The sequence below is a fragment of the Pleurodeles waltl genome, chromosome 6 (genome assembly GCF_031143425.1).
Source record: "Pleurodeles waltl isolate 20211129_DDA chromosome 6, aPleWal1.hap1.20221129, whole genome shotgun sequence".
Classification (NCBI taxonomy): Eukaryota; Metazoa; Chordata; class Amphibia; order Caudata; family Salamandridae; genus Pleurodeles; species Pleurodeles waltl.
Window position 1 is genome coordinate 1,216,760,344 of NC_090445.1, and position 22,757 is coordinate 1,216,783,100.

General features: G+C 47.0%; 1 protein-coding gene across 1 annotated transcript in view; it reads left to right on the forward strand.

Annotated features, from left to right (window-relative positions):
• Positions 1 to 22,757, forward strand: part of HK1 (hexokinase 1) — a 1,372,133-nt gene that overhangs the window by 444,992 nt on the left and 904,384 nt on the right. Inside the window, exon 6 of the mRNA XM_069240524.1 lies at positions 7,257 to 7,356. Coding sequence (XP_069096625.1) covers positions 7,257 to 7,356 — 100 coding nt within the window. The remainder of the gene's footprint in view (positions 1 to 7,256; positions 7,357 to 22,757) is intronic.

The window sequence follows — 22,757 nt, forward strand, 5'->3', positions numbered from 1 at the left end:
TCTGTTCTTCTTCAAGCACCTCAAAACAGCAAAGACAGGAACATGAGCCAGCTGGTACATAGAAAAACTCAGTGTGACGAAATACTGCAAACAACTAGAGTGAAATTGAAGACACCACAGACAAGAACACCAAATCTGAGTTAATACCACCAATGAATCTCAAACCCAAAGTGCACAGCACTTGCAGACAGTATCAACGCCACCAGCATCAACAACAAAGAAATCTTCATTATCGTGAAATATTTCACCGCACCTAAAACCACCTCCAGCAACATTACCCCCTCGCAAGTCTTGTGAAAAATTCTCTCAGAATTTTTCTGCAACAAGATCACAGAGATATCTAGCAACTTTATCCCTCAACAGGACCCCAAAGACCTCATAGCAAGCCTTCCTGAAGAACAAGACTTGATCATGTGCCCTTCCCTGTCGACACAGATGAGACCACCATAACCATGAAGTATATCTACTCTGGCGTCCTGAGAGACCACCGCCCCAACACGCCTTCAACATGCAACTCACCACACTCAGTGAAGCGCTTATTCCCACCCTTAACACTTGCATCATCTCAGGCACTTTCTCTGAACCCTGGAAACCCGCCTCTGTCACTGCCCTTATTAAGAAACCACCTGTGGACCCAGCAAAGCTCACCAACTACAGATCCATTTACCTCTAACCATACCCGGTGAAGATCTTAGAGAAGCTCATCATCAGACACCTCACTGACTACCTTGTCAACCACCAGCTCGTCATCTCCACACAGTCTGTATTCAGACTCAATCATAGCACTGAAACAACACTCTTACCCCCAGCAGATGACATCCCCATGGACCTGGAAAGAGAAGATACAGCACCTTTTGACACAGTTTCGCACTCGTTCCTCATCAGAAGCCTACATGGGATTGGCATTCAAGGGCCTGCCCTCTGCTAGATCTTCTCCTTCTTGAAGGAAAAAACACAGACCTTCATGACCGAAGTTGCAACCCATATAAATCCAGCTGTCTCAAGCACAACACCCACAAGAAAGAAGTGGTGATCTCCGGCAAAAGCACCTCACCTTGTGACTCTACCTGGTGGCCAACAGTCCTCGGCCAAAAACCCAGCCCCTGTGCAAGGAATCTCAGGATCGTCCTTGACAACAAACCAGACAAGTCAACGCTCTCTCAGCATTCTTCTTCCTCACCCCGAGGGTGCCGAACAAGATCTTCGTAGGGATCCAGAGCAGCATCAGAAAAACCTCCACCCAAGTCCTCATCACTAGAAAGCTGGACTAAGGGACAAGCCTGTAGCTGGACAAGCCTGTATGCTTGAATTACCAAGCAGCTCACCAAAAGGTACAAACCACCCAAAAGGCAGCAACCAAACTCGTCCTCAACCATTTACGCAGGACACACCTCAGGAAGCTCCGCTGGCTTAAACCCCTCATCCATACATTCAAAGCACGGCACAACACCTTCCAAGTCTAACTGAACAGATGCATCTCCTGCCACCAACCATCAAGACACCTCTGCTCACCTGGGATTCTTTTTGCACACATCCCTCTCATACACAGAAACAGAGCCATAGATCAAGTGTCTCTTATATCTCTCCTAAACCTTGAAACCACATCCCAAACCAGATCAGAGCCTCCTCCTAGCACCTTCAGTTCCATAAGAAGCTGAAGGTCTGGGTCTTTGATGAACCCCTGCAGCCGCCCTACGAGGTAAGGTTACCATGTCTGTTCAGCACCTGAATACTCAGCGATAGTGCACTCTACACATAACATAACCTAATATTTAACCAGCCCTGCACCAATCATACACTTTAGAGAGGTTGCGCTTGGATCCCTTCTAGAGGGTCCAGGGCCTGAAAAGACACCTCTTGGGGATCAGAGGAGGCTCAATCTCACAGAGGCTAGCAGGTCCAGTTGCAGGTAGCAGACGAGTCATTGATTTTAGGGAAAAGTTACAAGGCGATGGGAGATACCCAATCAGAATCTTATCAGGACGACCAATGTTAGTGGTTGTACACCTATTTAAGATGAGATTGCATGCCATCGGTAGTAAGCGTCATTTGGTTATTGATAATGCTCAATTTAACCAGTTCAGTCAATAGCCTTTGTCCTTCATACAAAGAAATACAACACTTTTTTAACTCCCTCCTGCTTATGTGAAGTAAAGAATCCAGGTTATCAAAATATTCTGGTTGGCGCAGTTCCAGGCAAGTATGCCTTATGCTTTTCAGCCATGGGATTTGTAGAGGCAAAGTTGACTTAAGAGAGTCATTGGTAATCTTTCGATTTCAGGCAGTGTCCTCGAAATTCCATTTCTCATGCCATAGCAACATTGGTTAAGCTTTAATTATGTCAGCTAAAAACATAAATCCAAGTGCTTTATGGCAAACAAGAACTGCCTTTAGGAACTCTGAGGATTCTCCTTAACAAAGCATTCTCAGCCTGTTGGGGGAATTGATGTTACCATATCTCCACACTCCTGCCACATACATTGCCATGGACACTCACTTAGCCCTGTAAATAATAACCATTTTGCTCAAGGGTCTCTTACCAACCTTAGTTGGGAAGTTAAAGAACGCTGATGAGTCTCTTAGAAAATGCAGTTTACAAGAATTATTAGCCAGTTTCCATGACACATGTGCCTCAAATCAAGCTTAAAATTGCAACATTTCATAAATGTAGACCCATATTTCTTTAAAGCAGTTTTGGCCAAATTTACACTCAAACCCAAGTCTTGTGTATAGTTATCAAAGCAGGTGATTGACTGCTACAAGCCCAGGGAAGTATGAGACATGAGCACTGAGCCATCTGCATAGAGGCGAGCTGGGATCAGATGATGCCTGATCTGAGGGAAGTCCCCACACCACTCGGTCAGAACTGCACCCTAGCTGTTAATGTGAAGAGTGAATAAGAACAGCACAAGAACGCAACCGTTCCTAACCCCTCTTGCTATGCCAAATTCACAAGTGCATTCACTCCTAACTCCATAGCTTACCATAGCCCTACTCCTTGTGCACATCTTTTTGAGGAAAGAGATTAACAGCCTGCTCGAATAGTAACTTCTGCAGTTTGTTGTGTTCGTCGCAGTCAAAGGCTCTCGATACATTGACAAATGCCAAAAACAGCTGTCCCTTTTTAATTTAAACATACTAAACAATTATAAAGTTTAGGTTAAGACCCTGCTTGATTGCCCTCATGCTCTATGGAAGCCATATTGTAGATCAAACAGAATATGATTGTTTTCCACCCATTCTACCCTACCTATTAATATTGTACAGACATTTCACCAAATAATCTAATAGGGAAATGAGGTTCAAACATCCTGGATTTGAGCGATACAGCTTCTTATCACTGGGAACTATCAGACAGTCCGACCGTGAGCTCAAACTGCGTGATCTACAGCACGCCTCTAGCATCTTATTTGTGGTGCCCAGAGCAGTATATTAGTCTTAAAAAGGTCAATTGGGATATAGTCTGGTCCCGGCACTTTCCAGCCATAACTGTTAGTAAGGTCCTTATTGACCTCCTCTAAAGAAAAGGCTAGACAACTATAATCCACTGGTGATTCCTCAACAATGACATGATCTGGCCTCAGTGGTGCTGATCTGGGGGCAGAATAGACCTTTAAAAAAATTAGCTACCCAATCGGCTTCATTGATGGCATTCTCTAACCTAGGGGGAATATTGTCTTTTAAAAACTTGAAAAGTCAAAGTAACTCATCTCCAGAGACCACAGTGTTATCAACTAAACCGCCCATCTCTACACCCTCACTGAGTCAGGCAGCATTCTCAAATGAAGCCAGAGGTGCAAAGCAATAGCAAGTTAAAACCCCAGGGAGGAATTCCTCTGGATGCCAGGGAGGTATGGTAGGGGGCAATCCTGCACATCTGTCAATTGACTCTATCCGATAAAAGTAACCAAGTGGTAGAGCAGTGATCTGATGAGAAGATACATCTGGTGTCCTGGACATTCCTAGCCTGGATGTCTTGAAAGACAAAACTGTGCAATCACTAGAGAATAGTTTGGTCCCCTCCAACCCATTTTACCCTCCTGACCATTTTAATATCGCTAAAAAGGGCCTCAGCCAATCCTGTATTCTTGTCCATCCACTGAATAGATGTGTTCCTCAAGTTCCCCCGGTCTCAGATTGTGGCTGATCTAGCTTAGGGGCATTTGTCAAAACCACAACAAAAGTGGTGGCTTCCTGGATAAAATCTAAAAATGTAGGCACCTCACTATCTGCAGCAGACTCCGGGCCCTTTGTCTGGTGGTTAAACCAAAATAGTGCTGGAAATAGTGAACGGACATCGGAATTCCCAGGGTCTTGTACTGTGACCTTGTTTATGGTGGAGTGTTGTTCTAGAGGGACATTGGTAGAAAAGGGTAATGGATCATCAGTTGCAGCCTGACAATTAAAAATAGGGTAACATTAGATTTCAGCAGTTCTAAACATCTGTCCGTCGTTTTACGGTCGAGTGTAAGCGTTAGATCTAATGTATACTTTTAGTATACTTCTTATGGCTTAAAACGATTTCATTTGTTGGTTGCAGTGTCCTTTAAATATGAGTTCTCGTTAGTGGTTAGTTCTGCCTTTTTCTCCCTCCTTTTTCTGTTGCAGAGCAGTGACCAACTACAGTATTATTCCACTTTGATTCTTTATCTGTTGCTGTGACAGACTACTTTTGTCATTTCTTTGGTGCTCCCCTTTCACTGTGGGTGTTTTAGGCAGGTAGCGGCCTGCATTTTATTGCAGCATTCCATTCCTCCCATCTTCTCTCATGTCGTTGACATTTGTTTTCACTTTATACCAATGTTGTCCTCATTTACCTCTGTCTGCTAAAATAAGCTTATTTTACAAAAGAAATACCTGGTTGTTTAGCTCACTGCTCATGAAAGCCACAATATGCCCTTTCTGGTAGAATGTAGCTAAACCTAAAAGCAATGATGTGAAACTTGCTTATCCTTGCATTGCATCTTGTATTCTCTCTTTCCAAGGCCTCCCTGCCAGCATTCATGACATTCCACTGAGGGAATCGCTTATCTCCTTTATTGGGGTCATAAATCTTGTCAAGCTGCTCTGTTCCTGTGAGACAAGAATGCTTCCAAGACTTTTCATTCTGTTAAAATAAAAAGAAAATACTTTTCCAGCCATACTTTCCAATTTCTGTTCAGACGTTTACACAACTCGAGGTAGTGCAATCATCTTCTCATCTCTCCTCATGAGCTTGTGATTTCTGATGCTAGTAGCTGCTAGGAACCATCAAAACATGTCATGAAAAGATGAAATTATAAGACATGGTTGACCAGTTTATGTGGCAAGAAAAGTCCAGTTCTGAATTTACATTGCCAATAGCTCTAACTCGTAGAAAATGCAAGACCTATTCCTTTGCAATTGCTTGTTTACACTAGGTCTAGCCTTGAAGATTGAGTCTAAACCAATGGTTCCCAACCTGTGGTCCGGGAACTCCTGGAGGTCCGCGACTGCTTAGAAAATTAAATAATATTAACAAATTAGTTCCCCAGTTTTCAGTCAGTAAATACTCAGTGGGGGGGTCAACAGATTCCAATAATGCTTTAGTGGGGGTCCCTGAATTCCAGTAATGATAAAGTGGGGGTCTACAAGAGTCAAAAGGTTGGAAACCACTGGTCTAAAGAGTACTTGACTAAAAAGTCTATAGCTTGTACAGAGGCAAGCTAGGCGCTAATCTCACCACAGTTGACAGGAGTGGATTTAATATCGTTAAAAGTTTTTATTAGGTTGTTTAAGAGGTTTATCAGCAGCCACAGCCCTACCCTATGTACTAATTCCCAGTGCCCCCGAAGTGTGATTCGGATAATAAATCAGGCGGAGAGATGATTGTGATAGATTTTGAGTAATTTAGCACTCACCCATTGTTCACAATACCCACTGCGTCCCTGATATTTCTTGTAGGTGATACACTAGATGGTAATTTACTTTGTAAATTTGACAAAGTCTGATGACAGATTACACGTCTCTCTTTGACTTTATTCATTTCCTTTTCAATAACTCCCATGGCACTGGTTAAAAAAATAGTGATTGAAGCAGAAGTGTTACCCGGGGTCTTGGCCGTTGCCGGGGTGAGTTTTCACTTCACCATGGTGACTACAAAGGGAAGGAAGTTGCACCCCAAGGCTAAAGAAAAAAAGTCAAAAAGCTAAGCCCAGTCTGATCTCATCCAGGTTCTGACTGGTGCAGATGGGCCCGCTGCTCTCCTAGGTGCATCCTGAGTAATTACCTAACACTGCAGCAGCAACTACCCGCACTGTGGGCAGTTCTAACACTCAAGTAACGAGTGTGAAGGAGCCCCTCCTCCTGGGCTCAGCAATGGATTCTGGGGATTCGAGTCTTTCATACACCAGCAGCAACGCCTTAGAGTCACTGAAGTAAGCCTGGGATGAAGAGTACAGCTTCAGATTCATTTTGTTACTCCATCAAGAGGCGTGTTTTTGGCGTCACCTTTTTAAAATCAACTCTGTTTCCTTAAAGTAATTTGGATTGATTTAAAAAAAAAAAAAAGAAAATCTCAGTTTTCAAATGCGAAAACAGGCCACCATCTGTGTCTCTTTAGTCAATCGTAGGGAGTCGCAAATTGCAACCTGCCAAATTACTATTCATTAGGCAGGTCGTTCTGCAACTGTCTACGGTTAGGTATTTTGCATACTGCCTTATTGTTACATAAGTCAGGTAGCAAAATAAAATACTAGTTGCGAAATATAGAGAAGCAAATTGGGACCACTTTCTTGCGCCTGTAGCTTAGTACAGCAAGCCCTTACTCATAGGTATGTGTTATATCATACCATGTCCATCTGTGTAATTTTCATCTTAAATTTCTCTTAATCTCACCCTATTTTGAGTAATTATTAACCATTTTCCCATCTGTCACCTGATTCCTCCCATATTTACTACAAAATAGTATGCTTACATGTGCAGAGATGTCCGACACCAAAGTTACCTATGCAGAAAAAATAGGAAAGGTGGAGATCTTCACCTGCAGATTAGTGAACTGCATTTTGTAGTTAGCAGTACTAGTGTAGTTCTCCTTTACATACTACACAGTGCAGGTTTGGCATCATTATAGTATCACTGTATCAAGGCTGGTCCTAGCGTCTTGAATCTCCCTTGAGGGTGATTTACACCAAACGAGTAGCAATTCATTAACATATTTAAAAGTTATTGTAGGATGCATGTATTTATACGTGGTAATATTTAGGACACAAAATAATTTTCTGTTTTTCCTCCGTCAGGACTATGATGCAGATATTATGGCTGTTGTAAATGATACAGTGGGCACAATGATGACCTGCGGATTTGATGATCAGCGCTGTGAAGTTGGCATTATTATAGGTATGGTGTGCATTTTTTCAGCATTTTCCAAATACTGCAAAGAAATTAAATGTTGCATTGTATTACTGCGTTATTAGATGTGCATGTAAATATCACAGCATATTTGCTGAACAGGAAAGAAAAGTCCACATCCACTGGCCTTTAAGAAATAAATCTATTTGTGTTAATTGACTTCTATTTGTTTTGACCACTTTTGCAGTAAATTGAGCCCATGCCACGGTGTCTACTATCTGGTTATTTGCAGTAAAATAATTTAACTATTGCATTTTTGCAAAAAAATATTTGCACTTCCATAATTGTTAGGTGACTGTACACTTTTTGGTCATTTATGAAAACATTTTCATATGTATGTAAATGAATGATTTCGGCTTGATCTGGGTCACTTGCATTGCATTCCTTATGTGCTAAGCAGTGAGCTGTGATGCACCTAGCCAACCGGGGTAAGAAGACTTCTGTGCACCATGTGCCTTCAGGAGATGCCCTTGGTCTACATTTTCAGATTGTAAAATGTAATTTAACTTTTTTTTTAGCAAATGCCTTCCTTTGTATTTGACAGTCTTTTTGGGATTTTTGCACAGCTGGTAGGTAGATAGATAGATAGATAGATAGATGAATAAACTTTATTCAGTATACAAGAGTGTAACCATGAAAGATAAAAAAAACATTTACGAATACAATGAAATAAAAAAGATAAGACTAATAATACAGAGGGTAGTTACATCAGATACCTCATTCTTGCTCAGATAGCAAATTTACCAAGCGTGCAAAAGGGGACAGTATACACACATGTGGTAAAAGCAAGGAGAAAAAAAATATCATTTTACAAATATAAATGTATAGGGCAAATGCAGACCCCCACCGCCCAAACAAAGTACCTTGTGCAAGTATAAACAGAGGATAAAAACAGTGCCTTTTAGATAATACACCAAAGTCCCAGCCAAAAAGAGTCATTTATTACAGCAAATAAGGAGGTAAATGCTTCTTTCCCTACTAAATTTTTCAAACGGATGGCAGTAGCTATAAATATATATTATAGATCGTCAAACATATGTGTTCAGTTTGAAGAAGCTACAAGTTGCCTATGTCTGGTCTGCATCTTCTGATGTTTAGGTGCTTCAATAATGGAATTAAAAACTGCTTCCACTGGACAGTGTATTCCAAAAGAATAAGAAATGCAAGAAGGACTGACTTGTTATAGAATCACATGGGCCAGGATCCAAAAGAGAATTATGACAGGCATTGCTGGAATATGAAACCAGAAAATGAGCTATGCCAAATCTGAATCTGATTAAATAAAATCTTTGGGTGTGGGACAAGGAAAACGTAAGGTATAGTTCCATGTAACTGGTGGTGACAAGAGGAAGGTAACCATTTACTGGCTTATTTCTTGACTCCCTCCTTTGCCGTAGTTGAGAACAAAGAGCTAAAAACTCTTGTTTGAAATACTTATTTTAGGGATAGTGGCTGTTAAGTGTGGGTTGTGGTAACAGTCCTCTCTCCCCATCAAGGCAAGATGCTCCTTTACATACTGTAACAAGGTGAGATTCTGTGCTTTTATTAGGGATTTGCAGTCATTGATTAAGGCCTGGTTAAACAGAGTTTGCTGTTTAACCCAGGCTTCTCTCCAAAGCATTAGAGATGCCAGTTTAACATAGTCCTCTAACAGAATTGAATCAATCAATTAATCAGATTTTATAAACCACGGGTACTCACTCTTGAGGGTTTCAAGGTGCTGGGGGTATGGAAGGGGCCTCATTTGAAGAGCCAACTCTTGAGGTTCTTCCTGAAGATGGTGAGCAATGGGCTTTGACTGAGGTGCCGGGGAGGTTGTTCCAGCTTTTTGCTGCGATGTAGGTGAAGGATTGTCCTCCCGCGGTATTTTTACAAATGCGAGGGATGGTGGCCAGGGCCAGCTGGGTGGAGCGGAGGGATCTGGCGGGGGTGTGGAAGGAGACGTGGTGGTTCAGGTAGGCTGGTCCTGCGTTGTCTGTGGCCTTGTACGTGTGGGTGAGTAGCTTGAAGGTGATTCGTTTCTCGACCGGCAGCCAGTGGAGGGTCCTCAGTTGTTGGGAGATATGTTCTCGGCGTAGGAGGTCCAGGATGAGTCTGGTGGCGTTCTGGATGAGTTGTAGTTTCTTTGATGGTTGTAGTCGAGGTGCCGCCATAGAGGGCATTGCCGTAGTCGGAATTAGTCCCAGTTCTACATGGCAGAGATATACAGGGAGACTATTTGGGACAGACATGAGACTTCTTAAAACATTGTGTTGATGGCATGTGTGACTGTGGATACACATGCTCTGCATACTTCCGCTAACTAGTGTTTGGGTCCAGAAGGTTGTTCTTCTGTGCTTCAAACTAAGAGGAAAACAGTGCCAAGGAATGCAGCACTCCTAACTTGAGTAATGAATTTATTAAGGCATTTCCCAGATATCAGAATAAAGCACATGAAAATATGAACATGAGCATTTAACTTGAAAGCAGTAGAACACATGCAAATGCTAAAATACAGCAGTTAAACAATGTCAGGCATAAAAAATGCATCAACAATGAATATGTATGCAGTTAATAAGTATATATATATTTTTATATATATATATGTATGTATATATATGCACAGCAAAGCTGGATAATTAATAATAAAAGGGCATCACCATGGGGATCTAATCCAACATCATCACTTGGTGCCAACGTCAAGCTGTGGAACCCTGGACAGCTGAGACAGGAGAAACTCTCCCTGATGGGCTATAGTTGCGGGCAGTGCATCAACCCCCAAAATGAGTTCCTTCTACCTCAGCGCCAAGATTCCCCACCTTAAATACCTTAAACAAACCCAAGAGAAAGGTTCTAGCGACCTCCCCCTCCCTTTACGTAAGTTATGAAATTCAAGAGCTGGCTGTACTCAGTCTGCATCGAAAAACACAAACAAGAACGGGCCTTGCGCCAATGTGCATTCCAGAGACAGAGGAGCAGTACGTTTCCATAGTGAAAACATTGAAACCATTCCAAGGCTGAGACTCTCTTATCATGTCTACTCCCACATCCTCCATGTTATGTTCCTGCACGGTGCAACCCGGTGCTGGTGAGAAGAAGTGAAAACACATTCAGTGTAGAAAACAAGCTTTGTGGAAAAATACCTGCACCAGCGATGTGACTGCATCTGAAGCTAATCTAAGCACAAAATGAAGTCAGTAGTGAAGATGGATTCGGTGATTAAATACAGATAGCATTACACTCCACCCTTAGACCAGTGACTTTCATAACGTACTGGTCTAAAAGTAACCCTTTTTGTTCTTAACATTTCATACAGATTAGGTATGCACTATATATAGCAACATAGCACTATTATAATACAAATCACTACAAGTACTCCACCTAGAATAGTGCGTAATTGCCCAAAATAAGGCAACCAGCTAAATAACCAGTCCAACCATCCTTTATCTACATCTTGTTTTTTTCCCTTCACCAATTCATACAAAGTGTCAATGTGGGACTGAATAGAGGTGGAGTGGTCTGACAAATTAAAGCAACACATATCCTCAAATTCTGAGCAGCCAGGATCATGCTTCAAGAGCAAGTAGTCAGAGGCTGCCCTGTTTTGCAATGCAGCTTTTCAATGCCTCGTGTATCCAGTAGTAACTTTGCCAAGGTGATAAATGTATTATTAAACATGCTAACCTGTTAATAACTTGAGTATTGTAAACAGCTAATGCTGGAACCCCTACTTTAGAAATACTTAAGTTTACATACTCTGACTTAGATAATAACTGAATTTCATACTCACAGTCCTCACATAATTGAATTGCTTCTCTTGTGAGGCGCTGATGTGTCAAAGAGTGAAATGGAAACATCATAAGTCCTAACCGCGTAAGAGCACACACTCCTCCAGTTATATTGGCAGGAATGTACATGTAGGTGGTATTTCCTCAAGAGAACAGCCACCCCACAGGTAGTTTAATGTGCGTGATGTGACTAGCAGTAGTCACCATGTGGTGGCAAGACATGCTATTATTCATGTTTTTACAAGTTTTATTGTTTCTGTGCTGACATGGTACTTGTTCCCACGGGATCTCTTGAGGAGACCCCGTTGTGGCTTCAAGACGCATTTGAGCACATTTTCTGATTTTGTAAGTGTCACAAGGTAAGTTGTAGCAAACATCACCGGTAGTAATGTTGTAAATAATCATATATGTCAGATTATCCAATTTTTCATCCTTTACCTCTTGGCAAAACCTACAATACTCGTAGGGAGTAAAGTAAGTTAATAAATCACTGTTGGACTTTTTTGCTTATGCAGGGTCATCCCCAATCTTTTTGCCTCCTGCCTCCTATTTTTTTTTACCGGTTGCTGTTGGCTTTTGAACTCTGAGCACTTTACCACTGCTAACCAGTGCTAAAGTGCATATGCTCTCTGTGTATATTGTATTGTTGATTTGTTTATCCATGATTGGCATATTTGATTTACCAGTATGTCCCTAGTAAAGTGCACTGGAGGTGCCAGGGCCTGTAAATCAAATGCTACTGGTGGGCTTGCAGCACTGGTTGTGCCACCTACATGAGTAGCTCTGTAATCATGTCTCAGACCTGCCATTGCAGTGTCTGTGTGTGCAGTTTTAACTGTAAATTCAACTTGTCAAGTGTACCCACTTGCCAGGCCTAAACCTTTCCTTTTCTTACATGATAGACACCCCTAAGTTAGGCCCTAGGTAGCCCCAAGGGCAGGGTGCAGTGTATTGTTAAGGTAGGACATATAGGCCCTCATTACAACCCGTGGCGGCGGTGTTAAAGCAGCAGTAATACAGTCAACAGGCCGGCGGTAAAAAAAAAAATGGAATCACGATCATGGCGGAAACCGCCAACACAGACAGACACTTTAACACTCCGACCGCCACGGCAGTAGAAACGAACACAGCGGCGGTAACCGCCAACAGACAGGCGGAAGACAATGTACCGCCCAGTGTATTACAAGGCACCAATCCACCACCTTTTCCGGGGCGGTACCAACGCCATCAAAAGCACTGCGGAAACAGTACTTGGAACGGAAACCAATCACCTCTCGACACCCAACGAGGAACTAGGACGCCATGGAGCCCGAGTTACAGGTGCTACCAATTTTGGTTTACCTCCTCTTCTACCAGGAGCAGCAAAGACGGCGGCGACGACCACAGTGAGTACTGCACCTAGTACACAGGGGAGGAGGCGAGGAAAAAGAGTGACACACACACGCAACACCCCCACACTCACCCACAACACCATAGACACAAATACATGCTGCAACATTACATATACACCCCGTATCCCTCTGGAAGAACGCAAAAACAAAAGGAAATGATTGTAGCAAGTGTAATCATCTCAAATTCTGATATGGAAACAGGTCTGTAACAGATCAGTATATGCAAATATGTACAGCAACTACACAAGTCCGGATAGTGTTCCATTCATTGTCCATGGACCAGTGGTCCCAGAATGAATAGGCGAAGCCCACACATGATACCTGCCTCTAAACGGAGAGAACACTGCTGGGGCATCAGGTCGAAAAAAAACAGGCACCTCATGGGGAAGAGGAGCGGGGGCACCTTCAGCCGGATGAAGGGACGACACCACTGCTCCACGAGGGGGCTCCATGCCCACTGATTGGTCCTGGGGAGTGCAAAGCCACAGTCTCACAAGTCTCTCAAGTGGGTGGTTTGCCCACTGTTTGGTCCTGGGGAGTGCAAAGCCACAGTCTCACAAGTCTCTCAAGTGGGTGGTTTGCCTACTGTTTGGTCCTAGGGAGTGCAAAACCACAGTCTCACAAGTCTCTCAAGTGGGTGGTTTGCCCACTGTTTGGTCCTCCGTAGTGCAAAGCCACAGTCTCACAAGTCTCTCAAGTGGATGGTTTGCCCACTGATTGGTCCTGGTGAGTGCAAAGCCACAGTCTCTCTAGAGGATCCTTTTTTCCACTGGAGGGGCCTTTGTGCCCAGAGTGCTTCATCATGCCAAGGACTGGGGTAGTGGATGATGTTCTCCACTGGTTCTGGAGGGGGCTTTGTGCCCAGAGTGCTTCATCCTGCCAAGGACTGGGGTAATGGATGCTGTTCTCCACTGGTTCTGGAGGGGGCTTTGTGCCCAGAGTGCTTCATCCTGCCAAGGACTGGGGTAGTGGATGCTGTTCTCCACTGGTTCTGGAGGGAGCTTTGTGCCCAGAGTGCTTCATCCTGCCAAGGACTGGGGTAGTGGATGCTGTTCTCCACTGGTTCTGGAGAGGGCTTCGTGCCCAGAGTGCTTCATCCTGCCAAGGACTGTGATAGCGGATGCTGTTCTCCACTGGTTCTGGAGGGGGCCTTGTACCCAGAGTGCTTCACATGGTATGTGGCAGTTCCCATTCCCGCACCTGGGTGTCAGAGCCACAAGATTTTGTGGGAACAGGTAGCATGATACTCCATGGAGGCAGAGACACACTCCACCCTGCGGCGACTCAGCCGTCCAACTGCTGGTACTGCCAGTGCTGGTTGTGGTGCCTCATGTACGCTGTGCAGGGTCCCGGACATCTCCTGCAGTCTCAGACAACTGCCCACTGGAGATGATGTCCATGTCGGCTGTGGTGGCACAGTCTGAGTACGTCTCGGGGCAGGTGGCGGTGGTTGCGGCGGTGTCGGCGGCGGACATGCTGGTGGTGGTGCATGTGTCAGCACCTGTGGAGGGAGACACCAGGACGTCTCCTACAGCCTCGGATGGCTGCCCGCTGGGGATGATGCTGGGGACTGGAGCAGAGGCAGCAGACGTGCAGGTGGGCATGCAGGTGGCAGTGCAGGTGGCGGTGGTTGCGGCGGTGTCCACCATAGTACAGGTTGCTAGTCTGACCTGCAGAAGGGGTGTCACCAGTCCCTCACCCTGAGGCTCCGTGCCCTGAGCTGACTTCCCTTTAGCCTTGTGTCTCTTCCCCACCTTGGAAGTCGCTGCTGGGGCCTTGGCACTGTCCTCTCTTGTCTTGGAGGAGGCCTTGTGGCTTGTCCTTACGGCATGTTGACTCCTACTTCACCTTGGCAGGTGGCGGAATAGGGTGATCCTTGGCCTCAGGTGGCACACTGGCAGCCCTGATGGGTGCGGCCCGCGATGTTACAGGACGTGCAGGGACCACAGTGCTGGAGGACTTTGTGGCTGAGGTGCTGGGCTGGGATCTGGACATCCTGACCCTAGGGGAAGGACGGGGGGCAGATGTAGGGAAGAGGTCAAAGTTAGCAAGGAAAAGTTTTTTAGACACACTGGGACAGGAAGATGGAGGGGGTTTGGGAGTGGAGGAAAAGGTAGTGGTTGTAGGAGGTGTACGTCTGCTGAATTTGGGTGAAGGTGCATGGGCTGGAGGCTGTTGTGAGGTGGATGGCTGTTGAGTGGGTGTGTGCCGGCGTTTGTGTACTTTGGGAGGAGGGCTCACAGACACACTGGGAGAGGACACAGGGGACGTGTGAATGGTAGTGGTGGTGGTGATTGCACATGAGCGGTGTGTTGTGATGGGCGTGCTGGTGATGGAGCTAGTGGCTGAGGATGTAGTACAGGCAGGTGTGAGTGGAGACGAGACTGGGAGGGAGGAGGCGGATGTGGTTGAGGGGTACACAGTGGAGGCAGTGGATGTTGGTGTGTCTGCATGGGGATGGTGCTTGTGTGAGTGCCTGTGGGATGTGTGGTGCTTATGTTTGCTATTTCCACTCTTGTGTGTTGATCAGTGTGCATGTTGGTCTGATGGTGTGCTTGGGATAGGCTGAGGTACAGGGAATTGGGTCTGGGTAGTGGAAGTTGGAGGGAGTAGGCTGGACACAAGGACAATGGCTGCCGTCAGTGCTGAGGCCAGAGCCTGAAATGCTCTCTGTTGGGCTGCCACACCAGAATGAATGCCCTCCAGGTATGCATTTGTTTGCTGCATATGCCTCTCGACACCCTGGATGGCATTCAAAATGGTTGATTGCCCAACAGTGAGGGATCTCAGGAGGTCAATAGCCTCCTCACTGAGGGCAGCAGGGCTGACTGGGGCAGGGCCTGAGGTGCCTGGGGCAAAGGAGATGCCCACCCTCCTGGGTGAGCGGGCACTGGTAACTCGATGAGGGGCTGCTGGGAGGGCGGTGCTGGTAGGGGGGTGGCGGCTGTACCTGTTGTTGCGGTGGGCACATAGGTGCCCGCCACCGCAAGGGAGCTCCCATCAGAGGAGGAGTCGCTGTCGCTGGTGTCTCCTCCTGTCCCTGTCGTGGAGCTCCCCTCACCCTCCGTCCCACTGGTGCCTTCAGACTCTGTACATTCACCCTCCAGGGCCATGTGGGTTGCAGCTCCCTCCTGCTCCGGTGCCACTGCTCTTCTGCCGAATGATGCTAATGCACACAAGGACAGGGTGACAAAACAAAAAGGGGGGGAAAGACAGAGGAGAGACATGGTCAATGCCTGCAACAACACCACCGTTGGCGGACACAATACACAGGGAGCAGCCCTATGCACTAGGCCATGCACTAACCGTTCAGGGTAAAATCACATGCCCATGGTAAACTGTGCCTATACCCATTTGATTCCCCCCATGGAACCCACAGGAGCCTGACTAGGTGTAGAGGGCCACTACCACTTTTGGGGTTGGACTGGCACTGAGCCTGCCTAACAATGGATCTACCCTGGCACGCTTGCCCTGCCATAGGGGAACCCACAGCCCTCTTCCCACACTCAGAAGCCTCATAAAGCGTGCAGAGTCAGCTGCATGAGACAGTACTCACCCCCTTGTAGCTGCTGTGATGCCTTCAAGCGCCCATCCAACTCCGGATATGCCACCGCCAGGATCCGGTGCATCAGGGGGGGTCATGGTGCAACGGTCACCCCTTCCTCGTTGGGAGGCCATCCCCAGCTGGGCCTCCGCCGTCTTCTTGGTCCAGCGGCGCAGGTCCTCCCATCTTTTGCGGCAGTGGGTGCTCCGTCTATGGTATACCCCCCAGGGTCCGCACTTCCTTGGCGATGGCACGCCAAATTCCCTTCTTCTGGTGGGCGCTGACCTAGAGGAAATGTAAAGTAGGAATGGATTTTATTCCCCCGTCCATTTATTCTTACTCATTGGCCACAACCACCCACCCTGGCCCACAAACATACACTGACCATCCTCACATGCTGGCCTCTGCCTACCCCCCACCTGTATCTTCCATCTACGCCACTCCATACACTCATGTCCTATCCATCATGCTCATCATGTCTACTCACCTGTTTGTCTGGTGGACCGTAGAGTTGCGTGTACTGGGTGAGGACCCCATCCACCAGTTTGTCCAACTCCTCTGCAGTGAAGGCAGGGGCCCTTTCTCCAGACACTGTAGCCATTGTCGCTTCCAGACTCAGGTCACAGCAGCACTTGAGTGTAGGCCCTCTCCTGTCGAAGGTCAGGTATCAAGTGAGTGAACAGATAGAAAATGACGGTCACGTCCGCGGTGGTGAGTACCGTCACTGCCGGCGTACATAGTCATTGGCTCCTGGAACCCATAGGGCCCAATGATAACCAATGCTGAATTGAGCTGCGGTCTTCGTCTGCCTACTGCGACGGTGTAGAACGTCAGTGCAGTTACCTCATTTCCCCTTGTCCCTCCTTACAGGTCAGGAAGCCGCCATTTCAGGTGGCCACGAGGCAGGCGTCCCAGCGGTTTTGTGCAGGAATACGGACATACATCGCTAAACACAGATTACATCACATTTGTTCTAAACAACCTTGTGAAACCTATGTGGTGTATGACTCTCTGCTCACCCTTCTCCTCCATAGGCCACGTCCGCTGGGGCAGATGATCAGATGGCATCATCCTCCGACAATGGAAGACAGACACATCATCATCACCTATAGACTTGATCGTGCCACAATCCATGAACTGTGTGCCCAGTTGGAGCCAGACCTGATGTCAGCTATCCGCCATCCCACAGGAATCCCCCTCTAGTGCAGGTCCTGTCAGTACTCCATTTTCTGGCCAGTGGGTCCTTTCAAACAATAGTGGCCATGGCATCAGGGATGTCACAGAGAATGTTCTCTAACGTGTTGTCCAGAGTGTTGTCTGCCCTGCTGAAACACATGCGCAGCTACATCGTATTCCCCCATGTGGAGGATTTGTCCACAGTGAAAGGTGACGTCTATGCCCTGGGACATATTTAGAACATCATTGGTGCCATTAATGGTACACATGTGCCATTTGTTCCCCCCTCCCGCAGAAATGAACAGGTGTACAGAAACCGCAAAAGCTACCATTCTATGAATGTGCAGATGGTGTGTTTGTCAGACCAGTACATCTCCCATGTGAGTGCCAAGTATCCTGGCTCAGTGCATGACGCTTACATTTTGAGGAATAGCAGCATCCCTTATGTGATGGGACAACTCCAGAGGCACCTGGTGTGGCTAATAGGTGAGCCCAAGGTCCCAACACAGATTACATAGGTGTCTAGCTATGGTAGAGTCCCTAATGGTTGGTGTATGTCTCACAGTTGTCCCTCTATATTTGCAGGTGACTCTGGTTACCCCAACCTGTCATGGCTACTGACCCCAGTGAGGAATGCCAGGACAAGGGCATAGGAATGCTACAATGAGGCACATGGGCGGACTAGGAGGGTAATTGAGCGTACTTTCGGCCTCCTGAAGGCCAGGTTCCGGTGCCTCCATCTGACAGGTGGCTCCCTATACTACTCACCAAAGAAGGTGTGCTAGATCATCGTGGCATGCTGTATGTTGCACAACCTGGCTTTGCGACGCCAGGTGCCTTTTCTGCAGGAGGATGGGCCTGATGTTGGTCGTGTGGCAGCTGTGGAGCCTGTGGACAGTGAAGAAGAGGAGGCAGAAGAAGAAGATATTGACAACCGAAACAACATCACCATGCAATACTTCCAGTGAGACACAGGTAAGAGACTGGCACTGCTCCTCTCATATCAGACTACTGTAGGTCATTACATGATTCTGCCTTCTTGCCTCTGTGTATGGACCCTGACAGTTCACTTTGGCTTTCCGTTTTACAGATCTGTTTACCACTTTCTGCCCTCTGCTATGTTTACTGCTTCCCAACAACTGTCTAACATTGGTATGTGAAAATGAACATTGACATTGCTATTTTTCTGAAAGTTTGAATTAACACATTTGTGAGAGTACAGACTGACTACAGATTGATTTGTGATTCAAGGGTGTTTATTTCTGTGCTAATAAGTGGTGGGGGCTGTGCAATGTGCTGGGGTGGAGGAATATCCAAGGTAGAGTCCAGTCTGTTGGCATCAGAGGTGCACTGTCCAAGCGGGCATAGGTAGTGGAGTAATGGCAGTTGAAAGTGGACAGGGTAACAGAATGGCACAGAAGGGTGACTATCAGGAGAGTCCTATTTCCTGGCAGGGGTCTTGGCAGTGTTCTCTGTCTTGTGCCTGGATCGCAGGGACAATTTGCGGGGTGGTTCTCCTTCTGCAGGGGGTGGAGTGCTGGTGGCCTGTTGGTCCTGTGGTGGGACGTCCTGTCCGCTAGCACCGGCGGAGGTGGAGGTCTGTTCATCGTTCAGGCTAGTGTCAGGGGCCTGTTGGTGTGCCACTGTGTCCCTCTTGGTGTTGCCCATGTTTGCCAGCACCCTGTGCAATGATGACCAGGGTGTTGTTAATGGACTTCAAGTCCTCCCTGATCCCCAGGTAGTGTTCCTCCTGCAGCCGCTGGGTCTCCTGAAACTTGGCCAGTACCGTGCCCATGGTCTCCTGGGAATGATGGTATGCTCCCATGATGCTGGAGAGTGCCTCGTGGAGAGTGGTTCCCTAGGCCTGTCCTCCCCTGTCGCACAGCAGTCCTCCCAGCTTCCCTGTTATCCTGTGCCTCTGTCCCCTGAACCGTGTGCCCACTGCCACTGACCCCAGGTCCCTGATTGTCTTGGGTTAGTGGGTTTGCCTGGGGTCCCTGTAGTGGTGGACACACTGCTGATTGACGTGTTCTAGGGACAGCGGCATGGGCCCGCTGGGTGGATGCTTTAGGGGTGTTTCCTGAGGGAGGAGGTTCTGTGGTTGTTTGTGACAGTGGCAGGGGAACCGACTGTCCCGAGGTCCCTGGTGGGCCGGGCTGGCCATCTTGATCCAGGCGTGCAGAGCTGCTGTCGTCACTGTGGGCCTCTTTTGTGGGGGGACTGGATATGGCTGGCACTTCCTGTCCGGTGACGTTGGGTAGGGGTCCTGTTGGGGGGTAAATGCATAGTTATTGTATCTGTGTGTGCCCTCTTGTCCAATGTGTGAGTTGCCCTCTACTCCTGTGGTTGCTTTATTGTCTTTGGCCTTGTGTGATTGTTAATTTTGGGGCCTGGGAGAGTATCTGTACTGGGCATGCTTTAGTGATTGGTGTCCATGCATTGGTGTGACATGCAGGCCTTGGGATTGGGATGTGTGGGTTGTGATAGTGGGGTATCTCTGGAGTGTTGGGATGATGGGTGTGAGGGTAGGGGTAGGAGTTTGTGATGGCATGCAGGTAGGGTGGGGGGATCAAGTAGTAAAGATTTGACTTACCAGAGTCCAGTCCTCCTGCTACTCCTGCGAGGACCTCAGGATGCATGATTCCCAATACTTGCTCCTCCCATGTTGTTAGTTGTGGGGGAGGAGGTGGGGGTCCACCGCCAGTCCTCTGTACTGCTACCTGGTGTCTGTATACCACAGAACGCACCTTCCCCCGTAGGTCGTTCCACCTATTCCTGATGTGATCCCGTGTTCTTGGATGCTGTCCCACTGCATTGACCCTGTCGACAATTCTCTGCCATAGCTCCATCTTCCTTGCAGTGGATGTCTGCTGCACCTGTAATCCGAATAGCTGTGGCTCTACCCGGATGATTTCCTCCACCATGACCTTGAGCTCCTCCTCAGAAAACCTGGGGTGTCTTTGAGGTGCCATGATGTGGTGTGGGTGATGTGTGAGGTGTTGTCTGTTGTGATGTGTGGGGGGTGTGTTGGGGTGTGTTATTTGAGGTGCGTGAATGTTGTATGAGTGATGGTGTTGTGTGCCTGTGGATGCTGGTGTTGTGTTTGCTATTGTCTCTCTCAGGGATTCTTCCAAACAGGTCGTTGTAAGGGGTTGTGGGTAATGTGGGTGTGTGTTTTATATTGGATTCGGTGTGTGGGAGTGGTATGTGTATGTGTGTCAGGTGTGTGTATTTTGAATTTTACAATGTGGTTGTGTTTTGTATGTGTGTTTGTATTTTGAGCGTGGCGGTGTGTACCGCCAATGGATTACTGCGGTTGAATGACCAATGCGGTGATTCATGGGTCGTGATAGTGTGTGCGTAGTTCTGTTGGTGTGACGGTGTAGGTTTTGTTATCGCCAGTTTATCACTGACCTTTGGTGTGGCGGACTTGTGTGGGTGTCTGTATTGTGGCGGATTACAAGATGTGGGTCGTAGTACCTGTAGCGGATTTCCACTGCGGCCACGGTATCTTGACGGCCGTCAGCACGGCGGTAAGCGGGATTTACCGCCAGGGTTGTAATGAGGGCAACAGTAATGTGTTTTATATGCCCTGACAGTGAAATATTGCTAAATTCGTTTTTCACTGTTGGAAGGCCTGTCCCTCTCATAGGTTAACATGGGGCTACCTGTAAATCTGATTAAAGTTTAGATTCCCTTTGGGAGCGGATGGACATCTGGAGTTTGGGGTCTCTGTGCTCACAATTTAAAAATACATCTTTTAGTAAAGTTGAATTTAAGATTGTGTGTTTGAAAATGCCACTTTTAGAAAGTGAGCATTTTCTTGCTTATACCATTTCTGTGACTCTTCCTGTTTGTGGATTCCCTGTCTGGGTCAGTTTGACAGTTGGGCTTGTTGCACCTCACACTAGAGAGTGACACAAAAGGAGCTGGGGTGTAGTCTGCATTTCCTGATGAGCCATCTGTGCTAGAAGGGAGGGGATGAGTGGTCACTTACACCTGAAAGGGCTGTGCCTGTCCTCACACATGGCAGTCTCCGACCCCCTAGTGAGTGTCTAGGGCCTGGCCTGGGCAAGGCAGGATTTCACATTCAAAAGAGACTTTACTTTGAAGTAGGCCTACTTCAAAGGAGAAATTGGGTATAAGAAGGGCACCCAAAACCACAGACTTTAGAACACTTTTGGAAACAAGAGGAACCTCTGCCTGGAGAAGAGCTGAGGACGAAGAGCTGCCCTGCCTGTGACTGTGCTTTGTGGAGCTATCCTGCAGTTGCTACTTCTGCCAGGGTAAGAGGGCAAAGACTGGACTTTGTTTGCCTTCCATCTTGTGAAGATGATTTAGAGCTTGCCTCCTGTTGTTTTAAGTCTCGGGGACAGCAAAGACTTCTCTCTGCCAGCACATGGAGGCTCTGGAGAAACTCCTGCTCTGACAAGTGGTGCCCTATCCAGTCCCTGGGCCCTTAAAAGGAAAGCTGGTGAAAATTCAAGGAAATTGACTTCGGACGACTCCGGACCGATGCCGCTGCTGAATCTGGTGACGCTGCCTGCAACCGACTCCGTGATCTTCGCTGGAACGCGACGACCTTTGCAGGCCCGACATCGCTGCAGCCCCGCCGAAGTCCGCGACTCCGTGGAAGTCGCTGCATCACGTCGTGACCGACGCCGCTCAAAGTGCGCGGATTCCCTGTTTTGCACAGATGCCGCGATCCCCGACTTCGCGCATCGGCTTGTTTTCGCTCTTCACCAAAGGTACTGTATCTGGGGGTCTACGCGACTCCGTGTCTGGCGCAGCTGGTGCCGGATTGTTGGCAACGACTCCATCACGACGCCCTGTTAACACTTCAGCAAAGCATTTTGTGTTTGTAAGCGCTATTTTTGAGTTTAATCTTTAAAAATTCATAACTTGACTTGTGAATGTCGGATTTTTGTCATTTTGGTCTTGTTTTGTTTAGATAAATATTTCCTATTTTCCTAAACTGGTGTTGTGTCATTTTGTAGTGTTCTCATTAAAGTACTGTGTGTGTTGGTACAAATACTTTACACCTAGCACTCCGAAGTTAAGCCTACTGCTCTGCCAAGCTACCAAGGGGGTAAGCAGGGGTTAGCTGAGGGTGATTCTCTTCTATCATGACTAGAGTGAGGGTCCTTGCATTAACAAGTACCTGACTGTCAACCAAAGACCCCATTTCTAACAATCACTTTCTTCTACGGTTTCATCATTGTTGGTGGCGTTAAAGGTTTGCAGCAAAACATTGGCAGGAATCGGTATTGCAACCAAACATGTTCCAATCACATCAACAGTACTTTTCATATTTGTCATGCAGAAATCCGATTTGTTAAGCACTGAACGTGACAGATGTTGAAATGCAGTAAAGATGTCTAACTGTGCGGTGGGTCGGTCACTTCCGAGCTCGGGGCTTTCTGTCCCTCCCGACCTCACACACACACCCGAAAGAAAACCACGTAGAACAACTAGCACAAGGACACCCCCCTGTATGTTCTGTAAAAGAGA